This window comes from Telmatherina bonti, assembly GCF_933228915.1.
Source record: "Telmatherina bonti genome assembly, chromosome: 8".
Classification (NCBI taxonomy): Eukaryota; Metazoa; Chordata; class Actinopteri; order Atheriniformes; family Telmatherinidae; genus Telmatherina; species Telmatherina bonti.
In genome coordinates, this window is record NC_136626.1 from 23,601,481 (window position 1) to 23,625,038 (window position 23,558).

At 39.7% G+C, this 23,558-nt stretch overlaps 1 protein-coding gene across 7 annotated transcripts in view; it reads right to left on the minus strand.

Moving 5' to 3' along the window:
- elavl4 (ELAV like neuron-specific RNA binding protein 4) overlaps positions 1-23,558 on the minus strand; it is a gene marked incomplete at both ends in the record, with an annotated part of 77,187 nt that overhangs the window by 29,664 nt on the left and 23,965 nt on the right. For 5 of the 7 annotated variants that reach the window (XM_079244718.1, XM_079244719.1, XM_079244717.1 and 2 more), the window contains 3 exons: positions 1,757-1,860; positions 12,445-12,691; positions 17,879-17,965. In XM_079244718.1, coding sequence (XP_079100844.1) covers positions 1,757-1,860; positions 12,445-12,691; positions 17,879-17,965 — 438 coding nt within the window. The remainder of the gene's footprint in view (positions 1-1,756; positions 1,861-12,444; positions 12,692-17,878; positions 17,966-23,558) is intronic. The other 2 variants (XM_079244721.1, XM_079244720.1) reach the window with 1 other exon arrangement.

Genomic DNA, 23,558 nt, shown 5'->3' on the forward strand with positions numbered 1-23,558 from the left:
CTTCCCCTCACACCTCTGTAGGAGAAGCATCATCCCAACCAACACTGACAAAATCGGAGGTGTCACGACGGAGGAAACCGCAGCAGCGAAACCAAGTCAGAGACACTTCAGGAGACAGATCACCCGAGAGAATCTGAATCTCTGGGTCGAGTGTTTCCTCTTTAAGGATAGTGGCAGAGAGGGCGGAGGGTGTAACATGAAACAACCACAAACTTAATTTTAGAGTTACCGCACTGCTTTTTAATTTACCGTCAGACCTTTAGGGGTTTCAGTCTGCTATGAAAAGAGAATGCAAGTCAGGAAAGTATTCAGAGGAAGGAAATGAAGTGTGATAGAGCGCTAGTGTCAGACAAAGATGCAGTGTTGTCTTCTGCCATTACAAAGATGGCCTTCATCACAAGAACAACCTGAAGCAACCTCTTAAGTTAAGAAAGTGTTAAAGTAAAAGAATGTGGACCGCCACAGTGTTAACTATCTTAACCTCATTCTCTCTTGTAAATAGCTCATTTTGACTGTTCATTTCTAAATGCTTCGTTGACTTTCTGTCCAAAAGCTCTCATTTGCAAGCTTCACTTTTAAAAGGCTCTTTGAAACAGCCAATGATTATTGCTGAGATCCACAGAGATTTGCTGGGAAACTTTATGTTAAAAAATGTAATCAAAGCAAGAAATAAAAGCATACAAATTAGTATAAAGAGATATAATTGGGGGAAGGGATTTAATTAAAATATATAAAAGTAGAAAACAACTCATTTGATGCAGCATCATTGACTGAATGTAGATGTATGTACACACAACATGCTATTGGCTCATCCAAACACGTTTAGTTTTAGCGCAGCTATGGTACAATTCCAGCTCATATGGGTGACACACAAATACACTCATAAACCAACCATCTTTAACAATCATATCAAATCATTATGGATCTCACATTAGATAAACAGCAATGTTACACCAGAGGTGGAATCCTGTACTGGATCAACGCCAAACCATAGAGTATATACTGTCTAGGGAATACTGGGATTCTACGAGGGATTTCTCACTCGCAAACAGGCTAATCCTATCCTATTAGATTACATTAGAGTGGACTAGATCAGATTAAATCAGATGACAGAAAGCGAGAAGCATGGGATTGCCACAGAGCAACAGATTATGGCCCAGCTTAACAGCAACAACACAGCAGGCGGAGAGGAGAGAGAGAGGACAACAGCAGATGAATTGAGACAGAAAATGTGTATCTGCAAAAACAAGTGTTTAAAATTGTTTAGATGAAGGGCAGCGCACTGCGGGGACAGATTTATCCATCTTACTTCAATAAGACAAACAACTAAGCCTGGCTGTTAGTCATGCCATTTAAAAGGCAATAACAGAACCCTCAATTATTTGGGAAAATAGGATGATTGACATGTTTCTTGCCTTTCACTCTGTGATATCTATATAATTTCACCTTTAAATTTTGACATTTAGAAAAGTAATTAGCATATCAACCATAGTCAGAAGCTTTTAAATGTGTCTTTTCGATTTAGATGGTCTTTCATTTCTGTGGCTCATGCATGTTAATCCAATCTTGCCCTCTAGCACATTCAATAACAGCATCACTATCTAAATGGGCTCGTTTGACAGAAGAAAGCGGGTTCATAATTTAGCACAACGTTCAGAACTTTCTGAAATACATAAGTGGATTCTTTTTTAGTTTTTTTTCCCCTGATTTTGAGCTTTGAATTTATCTTGATGTTAATGAGTATGGTGTTGATTACCTTGATTGTTTTGGTCTGAAGTCTGAGTCCATTTAACGTGTTGATGGCTTTCTCTGCATCCTTTGGGTCGATGTAGTTGACAAAGCCGTATCCCAGACTCTGGCCTGAAATGCGAGAAAAAAGAAGAGACAAATATTTTAATGTGTTACTTTCAATCATTTATGCTGTTTTTTTTCTTTTTTTACAAACTTGTAATGGTATCAACAACAGTCTGAGGGATAAACAATAGTTTAATAAGACAGTGACAAAATAGTTGAATGCTTTAAAACCTAATGATGAACTTTGATTTGAACCAGTAAAACTCTTTTACTTCCAACCACCGATATCACTCGGAAAACATACATCTTAATCAGTTTATACAAGATACCAGCACGTTTCCCCCAGTTGAGCCAAGCTGGCTATGTAATTGGACTATTGTCCTTGTCCCAGTATACATGCATGGGAGGGGAAATGCATAATTCACTGCAATGCCAATACGCAGAGGACTGCGTGAAAAATGCCTGAGACATTCTGTTGCGTCTAACTTCCACTGTGAGAGATAATTGTGTACATGTAGCTGATAACGCCGCAATAATGTTGATTTTATATTACTTTAATGGTGATAGTCAGAGTACAAAGAAGCAGTCTGACAATGCTTTGAGGGGCTGATTGTTAATCACAAGTTCTGAAGTATTTAGCTGCCTGACAAAAGAAAAATAAATGGAACTGAAAACATTTTTATTTGGACTTTGGCTGTGCTAATGCAACATTAATTTGACCTACAAAGGCCATTGGAGGTGTGGACATGATGTGTTTGGCTAGTTTTAAGTGCAATAATATGATCAAGTGTTTCATATGATTTCATCTTACAAACAATACCTTGAAATACACTATAATTTGTTAATTTTTATTGTCCTGTACAGCAGCTCACCGACTCTTGCCCAAAAATTTAAAAGCATTGGTTTATCTTTTGAAACCATGATGAATATTAGCATATTTTATTAAATCTCAAAATGTCTGCAGTATCCAAAAGGAACATATTTTACACCTTTTAGTACTGCTTGTTTGTTACTGATGATCTGGAGTATTTACAGTTTATTACTGTTGAGCTGGGAATTACAGTGTGGCATATAAAATCTATTTTATTCCTGATAAATAGTTGATTTATAAGAGTTAAACTAACTAAACTTGTTATAGCAGGTACAAACAACATATTTGTTGATTTCGTTCCTATTGTGCAAGAAAGGAAAAATAGCATCTCCATTTCCTCAGAAACAGGCCTGACATCTTCCAGTGTTTCCCCAGTGGAACAAGCCTTTCAACAGGCTCAGGTCTATATGTGGATGCCCCCCGGCCATCAGGGCCTTCAGTCTGCTAGTTTTCAAAAACACCTTCTATCCACAAACGCCACACAAACCCCAAAAAATTCCAGACAGTTTTAGAGGAGCATTGCACACAGATTCATGCTAATGGGAATAGACGGCGGTTAGTCGGAGACAAAGTGAATCACAAAATATGGAGCATGGCTGTTTCACAAAACAAATACATTTGGGCTATGGATGTCCCAGCGCATAACAGCTCAGAAGCGAGTAGGGGAAGAGCCAGGAGGGGACTTGTAGTCCTAACATCAAACAGCTGATGATTTTCTCTTCTTCTTTCCTCTCCTCCCTCTTTTTTCCCAGGATTAACGGTGGATTATCAGACACTCTATTGTTAATTAAAAATCTGCCATCCCAAAGAGACGACTGCTATTTATATCTGGCTATTCTTTCTTCGTCATCCTCTTCTTCTCTGACTCTCAGCTGACATTAGGTGTTACGTTTGGCTGCTTGAATATAAACCAAAAAGCTCTTTTTCTATTAAATTGTACACATACCATAAATAACGAATGATGAAGAGGAGGGCATGTAGAAAAAGTGTTTTAGTGAATAAATTAAGGCTTTAATTTAGCAGCAGCATGCCAAAGAGAAAGACAACAATAACATCTATTCAATTTACTGTGAGATTCCTGATGAGCTAAGGTAATGCTTGGTATACATAATGCTCCTCTACTGCACTTGCTACTTCTTTAATTCATGCCTCCCACTTTCCCAGCACCTTCCTCACCCCTCTTCACCATCTTCAAATAGAAATGTGAGATTCAAAACGTACAGTGAATAGAAAGTCCAGGTAAAAAGCTCTCATGCATGGTCATGGAGACGGACTAGCCTTGTGATATAGTACTGAGACACTCAGTACTCATGAAGCTCTCTAAAAATGGGCCTCAACTGGCAACCTTTGACATAGTCACAGGTTATAGTATCTGTTTAGATATTTATGAATATGTGTGTACAAATGCATCACCAATGAATTACAATCTGAAAACAAAAATAAAACCGCGTTTGATTTGTTTACAGCTCTGATGAATGTGGTACTTAGCAGCTGTTATATGTATGTTATTTGGATGCGTATGCTTTAATTGGACGTGTATGTTCTATACGTGGAGATCTTGGGCTCATATTGGCATATTTTCGAGCCCCTACTCAGTCTTAGCTCCTGGTTTGGCACGTCTGACAGCCTCCAGGGCTAGAAAGAAGAGGGTAGAAGCGGGCTTTGCCGGCTGGCATAATTCCTCAGGTGAGCAGATGATGAGGGTAGACAGAGGAGGCTTCTGCCTACAGCAAGAGAGAAGCTCCAGGAGGGGATTCCTCCCACCACTCCCAGCCTGTTATGGAGCATCTAGCAGCAGGAAACCACCGGCAGACTGCCTGACTGCCTGGAATTTACAGGGAAAGGTGGGAAATGCCAAAACAGCGCAGATGTACGTGCTGTACATGTGTGCACACATGCATGTGAACACAATCGCTTAATCATAGTGCCACACGGCGATGAACACAAGGAGTAAAGCTTGCAGCTCGGAAGTGAGGAGTGAACAAGCTGTCATTAAGTCATTCTTCATTATGTTATATTTGTGAATTCACAAACTAAAATCTGATGAAGCGTACAGGATACTTTTATCCATTGCCATATGCATGCAATCATCATGCACTGTAAGCAGTGTTGACCCAGAGTTCACACATGCAGACACAACAGGCAGGCAGTTAGCTTCAGCCTATCACAGCACCCCCTGTGTCCACCTCAGTGCTCGCCAGCAGGATAAGCCTGCATGCTGCTTGAATTTGGATCACACCATCACAGTTCAACATACCATACTTTACCACAATCCTGGAGCAGTTTAACGTGGCTCAACATTACTTAACTTAGCATGGCGTCTTACTGGAATACAATGTCAGCTCAGACTCTTCTAAGGTTGTTAGAGACCAGAAAACTGAAAAACTTTGTGGAAAAAAAGGTTGAGGTTGGACCTTTTTTAAAAGCAGTGTTAACATTCTGCAGCACAGACGCTTATCAATTTTTAAAATGCATCATAGCTACCGAAAACCTTTAAAATCCTTTTAGAGAAGATCAAATAAAAGAGTATGTTTACCCTTTTAATTTTGTCCAAGGATGGAATGATTTTAACTAAGTTGTGTGCCTGACTAAAATATACAGATTTTGTAGAGATAAACTGTCCACTGATTGTTGGCACCATAAGAAAACACACTACTTTTTAAACCGTGCACAAAAACCTTTAAAATAACTTTTCTATCAGCTTCTCTGGTTTTAGCCTTTCTGGGAAACTCTACCTTGTGCCATCTGTTGGCTAAATTGATTAATTACAAATTAATTTAAACTAAAGAAGCAAACAAACACAAACCTTAATAATAGCCTTTTACCAACTTAAAATATTAATTTTTTTTCTTTAACTTTAGCAAATTTTCCAGCAGTGATATGAACTTAAGCAAATGCTTGGTAGCGTTAAGAAGCATCTACTTAAGATAAATGTATAAATCCTATAATGGAGATCCTCAAATGGAACATTAAGTATATAATAATGATAATATGCATTCACCACTCTGGTATCACTACAGCACCTCACAGAATGCTACGTATCTGCCGTCACTAAGAGGTGGCTTAGTGAAGAGGTGGGGGCTAATTTGAACCCACCTCCACTTGTTTGGCAGATGTTTTGTGCAATCGGACATAAATTGTATAGGGAGGTGGGCATGTTTTTCAGTGGTAAAATCACTGCTATTTTGAGTGAGTAGCTTTTTGGTGTGTTGGCGAGGAGTTATGACTAAGCCATATTTGTTTCCTGAGGAGCAGCAGGTTGCCCAATGTGTGAGATGAGAAAATGAGTGTACTTCAAGCTGGTGTCCTGCCTGCTGGCACCAGTATGTAATTTCATCTTTCCTTTCTCCCTTCTGTGAGCACACACACACACACCTTCACACATAAGAGGATGAAAGAGTATATTAACACTAACATAGCTCTGCAAAATTACATGGATATTTATCAGATAGGCACAAAAATCATGGTTGCACTGAATTTACGGGTATACAGTCAGTTACAGAATAGTAAGTATGACACTGTGATGTGCACAATATGGTATACAATCATATGCTATAAGGTGCGTAAATAAGAGACCCCGGTGCATATTGGCTGTCATCATTTTGTGCCTTTTGTTATATTATGCGACTTAAGAGCTGTGTACTACAGACATGAAAGCATCTTCATCTCCTGCTATCATCAGGCAGAGCTCACACAACACACTATACACTCTTTGATCTAAAGTGTTACCAAATGAAATGCATAGCTGCCAGAACCTTCTATTCTATTCAACTGTCTATGTTTCTGCAATCTATTTTTACTGCTAATATTCTCAGAACTTATTTAGTTTTTAATCAAAAGGTTAATTTCAACTGGTGACACTGTTATCAAAACAAGTATGATAATACTGCCGTTGCAACAGAAGCAAACTGTAAGGTCAATTTGTTCTAATTGAAATTACTTCCTGTTTAGTCTTCTGTCTCTGTGTCTTATGTTTCCATAAAAATAGTGATTATGCACAGGGAATATTGCCAATAAATAAACACAAATGTAATGACTAATTTTCAAAGAATAAACAAATAGCAATAGAAAACTTGGAACAGCTTTCTGTTTCTATTTATTGAAAATGAGAGAGAACATTTGATTACAAAACATCAGTGAGAATAAATCTTTATGTAGTTTCTAATTTTATTTCTTGTTTCTTTTTTCCCTTACACACTTTATTATGTAATTCAGAAGACATGACAAGACAATCAAATCAAATAGCAAGGTAGTGCTGTCATCTGTAGTGATCATCAGAACTATGAACCAGTGAGCCATCATCAGGACCAGTTTCTCTCCCCAGAAACTGCATGGTCTGTATTAAATTTAGCATCATTTTAGTGTGAGGACAAGGAAAGACAAAAGAAAAAAAAAAAAAAAAAAAAAAAAAAAATTGAATTTGTCTACATAAATGTGGCACATTCACTGCTTCTATGCTGTTCCTCTTCCCGACTTTTTGTCCCTTGCTGCTGCAGCAACTTGAGGTAGTGCTATTTTTGATCGGCTGGCACTCCCCAACATTTGAAAAGGTGCTCTGTACCAGCTACATGTCAAACCACACTTACCTCAAATACCCTCAGCCTCAAGGGATATGAGAAGGTTTTTGCAAAATAGGATAAACATGATGAAATTAAAAGACTACAGTGACTTAAACACCGGCAGTACAGTAAGAGAACATGTGACATATGAGTCCATTTAAATAACTAAATTCATAAACAGTGCTACATCTCCCACACACATGCATCTACAGTAATGTAGATCCATCTCCCACTCACTCATTCAACACATCTTTTCCTCCTGGGTTGCCAAGGTAGCAGCCACTGTTGCAGTCAGGAGGTTCCCACTCTCAGTTCCCAAGGCCCTGCTACCACCAACACACACAGAGACACACTTGCCCACGTAGAAGCTCAGGGACAAACACACATGTACACCACCCCCTCATGGTGGCTCCTAGAGCCTTGGGTCCAGCAGACTGCAGCCTGCAGTGTGTGGGCTTGTTGGTAAGCGCTGTATCTGAGGAACAGAAGGCAAGCTGACAGAAAGAGAGGCCCTCTTTTAGTCAGGATAACCCTGTTATGTCAGGACTGAGGAAACTAACGCACCGAGCCTGCTTGCATCCTTTGTGAGAGCATAACCCTTCAGAGGGAATACCCCACCTCACCTCCTTATGCCCCCAACCTTACTGTCTGGCTGCCCTCTTCCTCAGTTAAGCACAATTAGATGGGAAGGTTGGGGGAGGCAAGGAGCCAGCCTGGAGGCACACCGAGCCTCTGGATCTGAGGCCCGCACAGGGGACAGTCAAAACCCCTGTGTTCTACGTAAAGGCCACTCAGAATGAAATGAGAGGGGACAGAGACTGCCTGACGTAAGGGGCACAAGAGGACCAGTGCAGCCAAGCAAGCTGAAGACGTCCAGTTCTGGGTCTAAGCAGGGAGGAGGAGGAAATCAAATGACAGAGGGTACTAAGAGAGAAACAGGACATTCGAAGGACCTGGGACTCTGAAACTTTAATACGTCTGCCTGCTTGTGTATGCACCTCTGAGCCTGGCAGCTCTCTTAATACCTGGCTTTGGAGATGTCAAATCCTGTTTTCATCTCTTTCCCTGTCAGCTTTGTTCGCGCTCCAGCCTTCAACCCATTTCAGGTTCAGATAAATGCAGCCTGTATGTGGGATATGAACGCTACACAACATCTCACACAGCATGGTTTTAGTAAGGATTTGAACAGTTTGTAATGGTTTATTACCACACAGAAAAATATTACTCTTAGGTGTTTCAGAAAGTAAATGGCTTATAATAAGACATACCAAGTAATGGCAAGTTGTGTTATCAGTCGAGGAATGATGTGGGAAAGAGCTTGTTGGCAATTTGAGTTATGAAAAAGAATCAGTTTTGCTCCCAGGGGTATTGTCAATATATATTCCTGTAGCAAAAAAAGAGATGCGAGTAGACTAAAGCTGATATAGGGAATATTTGATTTGCTTCTTGTCAGACTAACAGGAGTAAAGTTCCACCCATCTGTCCTCACAGATCAAGGTTATACACGTGTTTTATGTATGCAGTAATTGGTTTTCTGATCATCTGGGTGAAATGTGCATATCCAGCTATACTAAAAACAACTATATCAAAGTGTTTTTGCAACTACATTCAAAGAATAAGGTGTGCCTGTCTTTCTGTAACAACTGGCTTCGCAGCATGCTTTTACATAGTTCTGAAGCTGCTGTCTGTCAAAGGTGCTCCAGCTTGAACTACTCCACATCTGACATCACAGTCCATCTATTTTTCATTGCCAACATCTGCTTGGCTTGCTTCATTGTCACTATGATTCGCATCAGCTCCCAAGATTCAATGTATTAAACCAACAGATGGAAGCTGACGAGTGAGGTGCACAAAGACTTCGATCAGTGTACTTTGAGACTATGTCTTTACAGAGTTTGATAAAGCAATACGAACTAATGCACTTCTATTAAAAGAAAAGATACAGTCCATGTTATTGGGCTATCTAAGAAGCAAAAGGGGTAATACAAGCAGCATGAAAGTGCCACCAACAACCTTTTTAACCAAGATGTGAATATCCGATCCAGCTTAAGAATGCTCCTGAGCTGTTGGCTACTACCAGTGACAGGACAAAATGGAATGCAGAAAAAGAGTTGCCCCCCCATTGCAGTCAATTGTTGTTTCAGCATGAAAAGCTATTTTCTTCTCCTCCATGTCATTATGAAAATAAATGCATTCATTTCTCCAGTAAAAAATGCAGCTGATGCAGAAAAGTGATCCCGTGAAATGAGTTACTGACAAGGATCAGTCAATTCCATTTCTGTTTGCATGGGCATATATAGATGTTCGGGAGTGCTGATTCAGTATACTGCAAAGGCACACAAACATTTTTCCTGGCTCTCACAAAAGGCTTGTATGATTTTACTTGTGTCTCAAAAAAATTTGGACCGAGCTTTTAGACTGGCAATTTTTAGCTTAAATTGAGTTTTTCTTCCTTCACGAAGTGATGTAAGTGGTAATATTTATAGCTCGCCGAGTCTCAAAGCCATTGTGGCTGTGACGTAAGCATTTCACCATGTAACGTTAAAAGGTTTGAAAAAGCTACAACCGTATACACACCTAATTGAGACAGGCAAATAATATATTCAATATCTTCTCTTCAAGTCTACACAGACAGATAATAAAATCACAGGTATAAGCCAAGAGCTTGTATGCAGGTGTGTGTGTGTGTGTGTGTGTGTGTGGGCTGCAGTGAGGTGCGTGTATGCTAGCTTTAAATAAAAGATTAACCTGCATGTCCCTGGTGTGTTAAGAGAGCACCAGGCAGAAGTAGTTGTGCAAGCAGGCAAGAAGGTAGGCGAGCAGGCAGGCATGTGGGGAGCAAGAAAGACACCCAGAGGTGGCTTTTCTACCAGCTGAAGTCAGCCAAGGTGACAGACGGAGCAGAAGTGTCTTCGCCTGCCCACATTCGCCTGAGCCTCACGCCATCCTGGCGTCATTGGAGCTGACAGGATCGAGTCCACAGGAAGCAGAGAGAATGCCGAGAACCTGTCTGTCTCACATACCTCTGAGATGTTCAAGTGCTAGCACCTTGTCAGCAGGTTAGTCAAGATGGAAACACTGATGGGAAAGAGAGATGCAAACAAACAAATGGGGATGACTGTTTTCACTGCATTTATTTGCAGTTGATATATTTTAGCTAAAATGTGGCATAAAAAGTGAATCTGTTGATGGGATATTTGCGTCGTGTAAATATTAGATATTTAAAATGTTATCCAAGTGCATAATTTCTGAATGTATTCATTTAATAAACTCCCTTTTCATACAGAATATGAAAGAAGAGAAGTCTAATTATGCCCTTTGGTATGAATAATATGTATCTACAAAACTCCCAAACTCTGAAATCTCAAGTTTCTATTTCTCCTCAAAATCTTGCTGCTATAAAATCTTGATTAAAATCCCTAAAGTGCCTGAGAACGGACTTCCTCAGAATCCATTTGCAGATATTCATGATAGACGAAGAAGAACGCAGTTGTGTTTATTGGCCTGAAAAAGTGGGCTCTTTACTTTTTACACCGTTCCTCTTAAAAATCTGGCTTCATCCATTAACGATTTGGATGACTGTTAGAGAGCATGAAGCCTCTTGGCGTTTCCTGCTGGCAGGAATCAGCGCTTTGTTAGCCTAAAAGTTTGCATGGGAAAATTGCACCCATGGGAGACGGAAACAGGCATGTACCGCAGGGAAGATGGAGGGAGGGTAGGAACTATTTATAACTTTTTGCGTTGATGTTAAGTCATCAGACAGACCTTGTAGTAGAGAGTAGAGAGGAACCTTAAATGGATCGGAAGCGAGAGAACAAAGATTTCTACCTCTCCCAGTCCCAATATTGGGTCCTGAGCAGGTTTACAGCATTTCTGTTCATTTCTAAACTCTTTCCAAAAATCTGTTGCTTACTTAGTTCTTCACTGCTGCTGCTTGGCAAATCACACTTAAAGGGGAAAATCAGGTGGAGAGAACATGATGATTGTGATGATGATAGTATACGGTATACCAGTGTTATTTTTGTACACACCATCCACCATTATCCTGGTGTGGTGGACTCTCAGGCTCCATTTTGAGGCCTATTACAGCAGAAGAGGAAGATAGTCCTAAAGAGGAATTGTGGAGCAGCAGAAATATACTCCAAACTGTGAGAACACAGCAAACACTGGTCCGGCCACCATCTCTGGTTAACAGCCAAATTGTCAGTTTTATCGGCCTTTTAGTTGCAGAGGAAATCAGATTTGATGCTTCTGATCACAAACGCATTTGCGTATGTGTGTGTTTACCCTCTTCTTCTGTGTCTGCCTGCTTGCTATCCAACAACGGCATGGTGATCCTGACTGCCTGCCTGGTGCTCTTTAATGAGATTATCAGAAGAGTGTCAGTAAGTAGGATCTAAAATGAAAGCCATTATGGAGCATTATCACAGAGCAATACCCCCCCAATCCATCTGCTGCATGGCCACCCACACAGTCACTACGCCCAGATTACAGCCGTGATTAGCACCGCAAAGTGCTGCTTAATTTAAACACCTCTGGAGAACATGTGGCACTTTGCTGCATTGCTGAGTCGCCGTGCTTCAACACCCAGAGCAAAGGCAGATCCCTCCTTGAAGATACTGCGAACAACAAACCCTCTCAAACATTTGGATCATTTGGAGAGATGTGGAACTGTAAGGCTTGTGTACATGTCTGGTTGGTGTCAGATTTAATTTCTTACATGTGTGTATGCACATTCAGTATATTTCTTATGACATGAATGTTGTTTTTCAACTATCCTTGATCTTCCAGAGTGTGATCACAGATGCAAGCTGACTGCTTTGAAATGTCTGCTTTTTTTTTAAACAATTACTATTGCAGACCCAATTTTCTGACAGTAAAAACAAATATGAGGAAAGGCGAAACAAAGTAATGAAAACAGGAAATATTTTAAGATATGCTGTTTGAGTTGGATGTCTTGAACAAGACCTAAATCATCACACACTGATTTCATCTACGTACACATATTTCTGTTAATTTCTGTTAAAACCCCACAAACAAACACACACAGCTTTTGTCCTGCTTACAGCTAATATTTACAGCATTATGGTTACTGATAGCTGAGTTAGTGTTTTTTTATCCACCTTTCATTGATTTGTGTTTGTAGTCAGCAGAACTGGAAAATTGCCAGGTGTATTGGCATATTATTCTTCTTTGTTACTAACAGTATCCATTTTATACCTGTGATCTTATCACGAACCAGCTTGCACGACTCGATCTCGCCAATGCTACCAAACAGGCTGCGGAACTCCTCCTGGGTCATGTTCTGGGGCAGGTAGTTCACGATGAGGTTTGTCTTGCTGTCGTCATTTGTTGGGCCAGTCTGCATGGGCGAGGGGCAGCCACGGCTGTTGTTGCTGGGCCCGTTCACTGTGGTTCCTCCACCACTGGGGCCATTTGTCACCGGAGCCTCCATGTTACTGATGATCTGGAGAGGAATACAGACGAGGCAGGGAAGAGAAGAATAAGGCAAGGTAAAGAGAAGCATAGTGGACAGAAAATGGAAAGAAATGTTCTTCTTTAACAGAAGTTTCTCGATAGTAAATAAGTCCCTGGACAAAAAAATTATTTTAGTATTCTTTTTAATTAAGAGTAAAAATGATCTTTAATAGTAGCGTGTCAACAGATTTTCCACTAAGTAAATATATACCATACTTTTTTTTTTCTCTTCCTAGTTTTTTTTTTCCCCACAAAAGTGTACAAAAAACAATGTATATTTCTATGAAATACTATCTCTAGATGACATAATCATCATAATGTAATGAGCCATCTGAAAATGACTTTAGGTAAAACATATTAACATTCTTGGTACACCTGGGTTAGACTAATTTTGCCCTCTTTGGTAGAAATCATACCTTATGTCCATTTTACGTAATTGTACTTGAACGTGGGAATTCCAATATAATTCCAATAAAGATTGTATAATCCATTTTTTAATCTAATCCACCTCTTAGTAGAACATACAATCGTACTAAGGGTCATCTCACATTAATTTTCAACATTCAAACCAAATGTCTCATGTTTTTTCATCAGCATATTTACATAGGATACAAATTTTTAGCTGATTCAATTACAGTAAACCAGCCACTTGGAGCAGCTAAGATTTTGCAGGTTGCATTACTAATCTAATATACATTTAGGCCAAATATGTTAATGTTCTTTCTAATTACTTACACGTGCACTCTGCACAGGTACCTGCAGATGCAGTGATGAAGCTTTTTAAAACTTTTTGACTATTTGCTGTCCAGGACTTGCTACTGTTTAACATCTATGCCATATGATTTTGCTCAGAAAAGAAAAAAAAAAATCCTCCTTTTGAACACTACGTACTTTTTTATGTCTACATTGTAATTATTGACAGCTAATATGGAGCTCATTTAAATAAAATGTTATGAATTTGATGCTGTGTAAGACTTTTTCTTTTAAACTGAAATATTTAAAATGATCTCAAAATGTGAATACCATCACTCACTAGTCAAAAATATTACCTCATTGTTGGTTTAAAAAATTTCCAAAACTTTTCTTGGTGAAATAAGTTAATAAGTGGAAAAAACCAGCAGGATGTACCATTATACCAGTATGGCATATGATGAATGAAATGAAACCATGTCTTCACATCAAACAATACTCATTACTAAATCAATGTAATAAAGGTACTTGATATGTTCCTTCATTCCTTAAAATTTACAGAGAGCAGCTTTTAGAAAATAGTTTTGATAAGATGGTATTTGATCCTAATCTAAACATGTAGTGACACATTGTACACAATACGTTCATCATTTTGTAAACATTTAGAATACAAAAAAACACAGAGAGGATGAAGATCTAAATGTCCATGATGATATTAAAGCCTCTGCAAAAAGTGCAGTGGTAGCTGCTAAGGTCTGTGGGAGGGGAAAGTAAATTGGGCGGCCCCCTGACTGCTGATGATGCTGCGACAGAGGAAAGTTTGCATTTTTATCTGTGGGTTTTGCAGAGCATATTCAGATCAAAGCATTAAATAAGAAATGTGAGCTTAAATTGGAAAACAAAGGAATCGAGAAAACTTCGCTGTTCTACCTTGCCATCCTGATATTTACTCAACGTTGACACTGATTAAGAGTAAAAAGTATTCTGTAGCAAATGCAATATGTGAAGAGAGATTATCTAGACATTAGCATAGCAAATATTTAATTGTTTAAATGAAACACTTGTGTTTGAGTGTGTGAGTGTTTGTATGTGTTCAGGGTGGATGGATTCGTGGTTTACCAGGGGAAAGAGTGGAAACAACTAATCTGCATCACTTAATGAGGGAGAGTGAACCAGAAAGAAGACAGAGGGTATTTACTTATTTAATTGTGTGTGCTATGTACTGAACTGTTTTATTAAAATAAGTTATGCTTATTCTGTGTGAAAAGTCATGAAAAATTCATCTAGAAACAAAGTCTGTGTTCTGTCCATTTGAGCCAGCCTTATGACATGCTTACTTGTGGGGTAAATGCAGTTTACCGGCCTAATCAGTTGACAAAACTGAGATCCAAACATTCTCTGATCTGATTCAGTAACATTTTTAATCTTTCACTTCATCACTCGGAGCTTTCCTTTCTCTTATTCAACCATTCAGCTTTTGGTCTATTTTTAACTATTCTTAAGTACATGCAGACAAGCTGCAAGGCTGGTTTTAGCAAAGGCGAAGAGAAGCACGAGTCCTATTTCACTCTATTTCTGGATTATCAAAAGCTGGGGCCGGTGTTCTAATAATATAGCTCAAAGATAAATTTAAAAATTTTCCCAGTTAGTCCAGAAATAGTTTTTTAAAACAAATTTAGACATTTGTAATGTGTGTGCTTCTTAGCTTCAATCATCTTACTTTCATCTATTTTACATTTGACAATAAATGAAACAATAGAGAATTGTTTTGCAAATACCAATCACCAGTATGTCGACTATCAGGGCACTGTGTGATAAAATATGAATTATGTTAGTAGTATAATAATATTAGTGCAATAATAGGTTTATTTCCGTTACACAAAAAAACTTGTTGTGATATCAGTACAAGGGAGAGACCAGTTGGCCGATGTGACTGAAAGGGTGTAGGCGGAAGCAGAAGCTTATGGTATACACCTAACTCTTTTACCTTAAGATATTAAACACACGCATTGGAAAAATGTTTCCATCACAACAAAACAAAGAACAAAAGAAAGAACACTGCATAATACAAAAATAATAATAATGGCACAATTTTATATACTATAACACAGCATCATGTTGTTTTTATAAAGTCTCATAAAACTGACTAAAGTGCAACATCATTTTACATTATTGGGACAGATGTTCTAGATGTTTGCCTTTTTTAACAGAGGCACAGCAATCCTTTACTGTAGTTCAAGTTTTTAATTTATCACATAAAGTTCCTCTCAAGTTATAACTGGATTCCAACATAAACAGGTTTTGGACTTGTTGAGACAGAAGGTTGTGTTTTGCTTTGTAGATGGTTTGTTATTATAATATCAACTAAGTCTTAGAATTTCAAAATATTTCAACAAATAAATAGGAGGTTTGTTGGTTTACGGTAAGGTTTGTTACTGATAATTCTTATGGCTTTCTTTTGCAATAAAAACATTGAGTTAGTCCTTTTGTATGTATTTCCCCATATCACAATGCAATAAGTCATATATAGGGTTATTATTGAATGATATAAGCTGGTAAGCGAATACTGGGAGAAAAACTTTACAGAAAATTGCAATGGATTTTGACTTTTTTTTAAAAAAATTTTTATTTAACATGATCTATGTGTGATTTCCAGCTCAATTTATCATCGATAATTACTCCAAGAAATTTGATTTCAGTTACAATTTCACTTTCAGAATAATTTATTTTCAAAATTTTGACATGAACTACTGAGCAGATATATTATATTATATTATATTATATTATATTATATTATATTATATTATATTATATTATATTATATTATATTATATTATATTATATTATATTATATTTTTAAAAATTTTAGTACATTTTAAATTTACATGAAAAACAATGAAAAAAGCTGTTGGTCTTCATTTAAATATGCAAAATGATGTCTATCTCCTCCCTCTCATAATTGACATTAAATGATAGCATACCAAGAGTTAAAACATCCATATACTCTGTAGCTTTAGGAGGACTTTTAAGAGTCTCTAATTCCAATAGCTTTTTTCCCCATCCACTTAAGTGTTTAGGAGCAGCTCTAAAAAAAAAATGCCAGTCTTAAATCTGCATTCATCATCTCATTTAAAACACACACATGCACACACTCTTCCATTCATTCACTGTCTGCGGCGTCTGCAGTGAGAAGACGAGTGCACACTCAAAAGGCTCACACATACAGAGAGAGAACAATGGCTCAAGCCACAGCAGAAAACAAACAGACAGGGAGATGTCGAAAAGCTCTCAAGATGAGAGCTGCATGCAAATTGTTCTTTTGACAGTATTCTTCCCTGCTCACTCACCACTCCACCACAACAGAGATACCGAGACAGGCTTAGAAAGACAAACGAAGAGCTAACAGGGAGGAGAGAATAGCATCTACAGTAGCCATAACAGAGTTGATTGGAGTGGGCCTTATTAAATCTGTTTACATTCCCTGCTGGGCTCCATTCTGTCAGAGAAGCTTTCAACTCCGTGGGATGTATTCTGAGGAGTTTTTACACCAAAATGGCTGCCTCTAATTAACAGGGACCTGCCGAGTCTCAGTTTCCAGTTCTGTTCCTCTCTAAGTCCCTGCCCACCAGCGTTCGTGCTGCTCAGCGGTCCACTTCATGTTGGTTGTGAACACTCTGGCTGCCCCTTCCCTCCCACTGTGGAGCCTGGTGCTGAGGACAGAACTTGCTGCAAGTCCCGCTGATTTGGTACAACACATAGCCCTCTTTAGCAATTAGTCTCTAGAGTTCATATTCAATCTGTGCATGGAGAACAGCCAGCACAGGCTTTTGGTTTTAAAGTAAAAGAAACAAAAAGTTGATAGCTGTTCGAAAGATACTGTGCAAACATAAGAGGATGCTGGATAAAAATGCAAATAATAAGTGCCAGTATGTAGCGGTCATTGTTGAAGCTAGCATCTTCAGAAACGTACAACTTCTTTTAAAGATTTAAGCTGCAGTTATACAGTAGTTTAATTAAAGCTATAAAGCAAAGTGCATGGGAGAGACATATTACTTTACAAGATTTAAAGAGTATGTGAGTGGTTGCTGCCAAAGTAAAAGAGCAATTAAAAACTGGGTAGCAACTTAGGCAAATCTCGGTGTCTTCAGATGAGTCCACAGTTGAAAAGCACAACAGACTTGTGCCTGATAAATGGTGAAACTAAAGCACAAATCTTCTTGCACACTTCTAGCTGAATTTCTCATTTATCTACAAGTGATGCACAGCTCAGCTTTTCACTCCTGTCTGCAGGCTTCTTCACCAATCCTCTCTGCTGCCCTCCGTCTACGGCCTCATCCATCAATCTCTGCTCCTTTCCCAACTGTCTCTGTCAGCAGCATCACCAACCAGTGCGTTTTTATGTAAACACAGGACAATATCAGATCATATTACTTCATGGGTGTGTAAAATGGCTGGGCCATCCATTTGGCAGCAGTAGTCTCCTTACCATCTTTGGCTGTGTCAGCAATCCCTTCTCTGCCCAGCCCTGGAGCTGCGGGAGCTCTGCCTGACGCCACTGTGTCTCTGTCGACCCCTATGGAGCAGAGCACAGGGAGGGAGGGATGCACAGCCCGCCGTCAGCATCATACACTCACTTTGCAAGGTTAGGGTTGTGGTGGGATTTGGGGAGTAGAGGGATTGAGGGTGTTGAGGAAAATGGCAGCTTGCTAGAAAAATGCAGTTACACCTTTGCAGACATCACCAGTCAAACTAAAACAAACACAGATGGCTCAGGAGTTTTTTTAGTTAGAGGAGGGGCTAATGTAATTGGTTGAGATGGATAGAATGACATGAGAAATGATGAAATTATAAGAATGACTTAAAAAGGTTAGACAGATATCACCTGTTTTTTTTTTTTTGTTTGTTTTTTTGTCAAAAGAAGAAAACTGCATGTGTGCTGAAGCTGGCAGATTGGTGTGGTGACTGGAATGACCTTGGCAGGGTTTATAATGAGGGTTTCCCTCATGCTCTCTGTGGGTAAACACGCCTCTGGTTGAAGAGACAGAAATGCCACAAATGAGCAGGAAGTCTGTTTTGCTGGCTCTCCAGAGCAGGGGGCTTAAATGCCTGCAGCCATCTATAGATACTACAACAGCCAATTTAGCAGGAGGGGAGGTAGAGAGGAGGTATGACCTCTGCCTTCATTTACTCCTTCAGAGAGATGAGGAGATGGAGTGAGAGATCAGTTGGGAGGAAGAATAAAAGGCAAGGACTGAGTAATGGGGAAGACACTTCCAATTGTTCAAAGGAAGGGAGAAGCAGAGGTGGGAAAGGAGAGACAGAGGCTGTACATGTTCTGTTGTCAATGTGTCTTGTAAACTAAGGCAGGAATGCATAATGGAGGTCTAAATGAGAGTGAACTGTCAGCTTGAAAGGGAATAAAGAAGACACTGAGGATCTAGAGGTCAAGGTAGAAGGCAAGACAATGCATAAAGCATATACCTCTCTTTGCTGACAGGTAGAGATAAATGATGAGATATTTTTGGGTTTTATTATATAGAAAACTTGTTTAAGCCACTTTTTGTTTTAGTATGGTGAGATCAAAGGGTTACTGCTTCATTGTGCTTCAATAAATTTATAAATCTGACTGTGACAAAAAGCTTGAAAACATCACATTTGGTTTTAATTTCACTAGTATTTTCAAGTATTTATCAGTGCTAGTAAGATAATTTTGAAAAGCTTTACATCAAATCGAGAGAGGCCAGTGCCATGGAAAAGTAAGATACCCGGGCTAGTGGGAATTAAAAGACAATAACCAGAACAACATTCATCTTATTTAGCAGGTAATAGAGTGCATAGTCTCCATATTAAGATTAGTCCCTTTCATTCAATGTAAAGTTGAAAAGCTGCCCTGAAAAAAGGAAATGTTAGACAGAGGTGAAACATCAAAATCATTTTTCACCCATTCTGCAAGGCGTCACTTTGCATACTACGTCAGTGTGGAAGTGGATGGTGTGCCGCAGCAAGCAGACAGTGCGGTGTGTTCGAAGCATGTACAAAATGTTGGTGATAAAAATGTAGGAAGCAGGAAGCAGATGCACATGGGTCTCTATTTCCACATTTAATGCAGTGCGAGGGAGGAAAATGGCCGCAAAATGAATCTTACTTTTCTTAGGAGTGACATTCTAGTCTGAATTGAAAAACCATTCAATGCTCAACCATTCGATAAAACTGACACAGTAGCAGATGCCACACACACATCACACACATACAACTTATTCTTTGATACATAAATATATATATATATATATATATATATATATATATGTAAATAACATCTTGGCTGGTCTATGTTTATTACATGTACACACACACACACACATATGCACGTCTTCTGATAAAATCTCACATAACACCAGGATAAGGCTGCAGTGCAATTACATTCTCCAACCATTGAGATGAAAACCGCTCATGGATACATTTTCAATTATTCAGGGAATACATTTCAGTCAGCTCTCAGATGCTGGGAAAAGTTATTATATAATCAATACACTCTATAACACCATTAATATTTGATGCCACAAAAGTGCTTCCTGTCTCCTTGGGCTCCTGGCCAGTTGTATCTGGGCACTGCAGTTGAAACAGAACGAGCCTTATTTGCCTTCAGCAAGGAAGAAGAGTATACATTTGCTTTTCTCTAATGTTAGAAAGTACAACAGACATAAGAAGAACTGCATCAAAGGCTACCTCATTTTTCTTCCTCAGCAGCCAGAATATTTACACGACAGAATTTTTTTGGTCTTTCTTTCAAGCCTGTTCATTTTCATCACTCCCCTTCTGCTTTTAGCCAATAAAACAACCACTTTATTGTTGCTGGTCTGGTGCAAGTTTCCCCGCCTCTTCCCTTACAGAGCTTAGACAATCAATTCACCCTGACTTGGTCAGGATAGATGGATGCTGTACAGACTGCGGAGTAGACAGTGTGCTGCAGGATCACTCCACTGATAGGCCCACTGCCTGGCAGCTACAAAATGGAGCCAGAATGCAACCATCTGACTTGTCAGACTTGGCCTCACCGTCTAGTTTTACTTCTTATGGTTTTCTTTTTTCTTTTTCTCTTTTTTTTTCAAAAATCATTTTGTGAATTTTTTTTAAGGATGGATGAAGCAAAGTTAAACTCACTGCAAATGTTTTCTGATCCCTCATTTATCGTCAGCCGTTGAGATATTTATAATCAATGAGTCCTTCTTCTTGCTTCCACAGAGCTGACTCAAAACTCCCCTTCAGTCCCACAAAGTGAAACTGAATTGCATCAAACCAACTGAGACACAAAGAGATTAATACAACTTTACTATCTCAGCTTCTTGCCCTGTCGAGTTCTGTGTAATGCTCTCTGCGATATTGATTTTTATTTTTCTCTCTCCTCTGCCTTTCTTCCTGGCCATCTCCCTCTTACCATCTCCCTGCCTTCACCAGCCTCTCCTGAGCTGTGAAATGTCCTGCAGGTCAGACGGGTGCTGGGCCGGATCAATCAGGGAAAGTAATCTGGGACGCCTCATGCACGCAAGTAGACACGTAGACACATTACAGATCCACACCGGCATAAACATATATATACATCCACACTCACACACACACACACACACACACACACACTTCCTCTGATGCACTCTGGCCTGCCTGCCTCCAGTCTCATCGATCTGCATCTACTTTACCAAATGGATTTCTCTCTTCTTCTATCCTTCTCCACTTTTTTTCTCTCAGTGACTCAGAATAATAAATGTTCCAGACCGTAAGAAACGTGTATGTAAGCAATTTTTCATTTAACTTTGGCTTGACTCTCCATTCCCTTTTTCTTTCTCTTTTGTCATGTTTTGGTGTTTCCGTGGAAATCGATGCAGCTTTCCCACCAACTCCTGCACAGCCTCTGCTTCATCGGCACATATTGTGTAAGGTCAGAGGTCAGGAGATGACAGGGTGGGGCACATTTTACAGGCTAAGCAATAAACAACAAACAGGAAACAATATGATCACAAGACTTGGACTTTACAGCCACTTGTATGATGTACAAACATACTTTTTTGATGAAAAGTAAAAAGAAAAAGATGCATTTCCATTTAAATGTTCAAAAGGGATGTTGTGTAACTCACTCTACTCTTTTAAAATTTACTTCTGTGGTGTCAAAAAACAGATCATCCTTCAATTACAATGACCTGCGGTGCTCTATACAGTAAAGAGTCACATTCTCTCTGTCCCACACACACACAGACACACAGACACACACCACTGTCTCCTTTGCTCAGCCAAACTGTAGGCGGAACTGGAGCCATTTGTCCACTGGCTGAATCCCAACTCTGCACCAACGCATGCAGAAAATTGGTGAGCATCTTGACTCTAGAGATGACACTTCAATTTGTGCAGCTCCAGTGACTGGTGCTCTCCAGTTCCTCCCTTGTGGGAGTGTGAGATCAGCTGGACACCTGCCTAGCTCTTTGGCTAAAGCCTGGAGCACAAGGGACTGGGCCTTGGAATTGAAGGCCTGGCCTTGCCTGTCAGCCCAAGTCCCCGTCCCTTAGCCCCAGCCCCGGCCTGGCTCCTTCAGTCCCCATAACACTTCCTCTAGTTCCACTGCCGTGCCAATAGCAGTCACTCCCTCTAGGCCCCTGACCCCTATTTCTCAATCCAACTGTCAGCTGCAAGTCAGCGCAACACCATCCCTTGCCTCCAACAACATCAAATCCCCATCAACAGCTTGCCAGACTTTTTTTTACCTCCCAGCCACTGCAGCATCTCAACTTCCAGCTCAGTCAAATCAGAAAGACGCATCTCAGCTGCGCAACGCCTGTCCTGTTGTAATCCTATGGTGTGGCGGATGGGAGGGATCAGTTGAGGCACTTAAGTATGGCATTTTGGTGGATTAAAGAGACTAAATCATTGTCTCATTCCCTGCATTTCCATTCTTAGATAAATTTAAATGTGGTTATGGAGATTTGATCTAGCATGAGTGGATTTTGCAGTAAGTATAATGCTGAATGGTATAGATGAGAAAAGGCACCATGGACAACACAGCAGAATTAACTAAAGGAGCCTGCATCAAAGGTGTTATTTAGTGACGAATGAGAGTCTCGAACTCACATGGTTCAGATTTGGATAAAATTACTGTATCTGTCCCTAAATGAATAAACTATAAAGGGCATACAAAGTTCACAGTGTGATGACACAGGCCTGCACCTCTTTGGATTGTATTTCAGGTTATGGTTTCCACTTTTGTCTGGGGCTTGTTTCTATGTTGAGCTGAGGTTGCTTTTAGTGCTGGGACAGAGGCTAGAGGATGCAAAAAAACACACAGTGAGGCAGAGAAAAGGCAAGGGAAGCTGATCCAACTGAGTCAGCACCATGTGTCATGAGCGAGGACATTGCATCCAGAAGTAGCTGGCAGGTAAATGCGGCTGCACACCTGTGCAGGCAACCGGCCACAATAGTTAAGCTGCCTCCTATCTTTAGCAAAATACTCTAAGACACAACTGTGCATACAGTGCATCGACAAACATTTTCAACCGTGCACATATTCAGCTCCACAACTCAACTGCATACCTGTTACTGTGCCCACCTGTATGTGTTGGGTCAGAAATAAGCAATTCAGCATTGTTTTAAGGCTGCAGTTGTGCGTGTGTCCTCGCTGGCTAAAGAAATCTTCCCTAAGATGAGAGTAGCAAAATGAGAAACCTGTAAACCCTCCTAACCTAACTCAATTTCCACTATAATTCAAAGCAAGGGCTCTAGTTGAAATTTGTTTGAGGCTGGAAGTGATAATATTGGCTTTGTTGAACAGGTATTTAAAAAGCTATAAACAGCCTGCAGGTACGACAAGAACAAAACCCTACAGCACAGCACTTCCAAAGGCAGGAACACCAAGCAGAGGCAGAGCTCTACCTAATCAAATCACTGTTTCCCCATCAGCTACATCTCGGACAATCCACTTGTGCATGCCTGTGTGTGTATACATGTGTGTGCATGTGTGTCTGCCTTGTAGCAAAGACATAGAGCTAAATCACATAGACACCAACTGACCATTGTACTGGAGAATTCATTTTACGGCCTTGGGTCCTGTGTGAGTGTGTGTCCTTGTATTTGTGCACGTGTCTGTTTAATGCGGTTATTGATTTGCTTCTGAACTGGACCTCGCA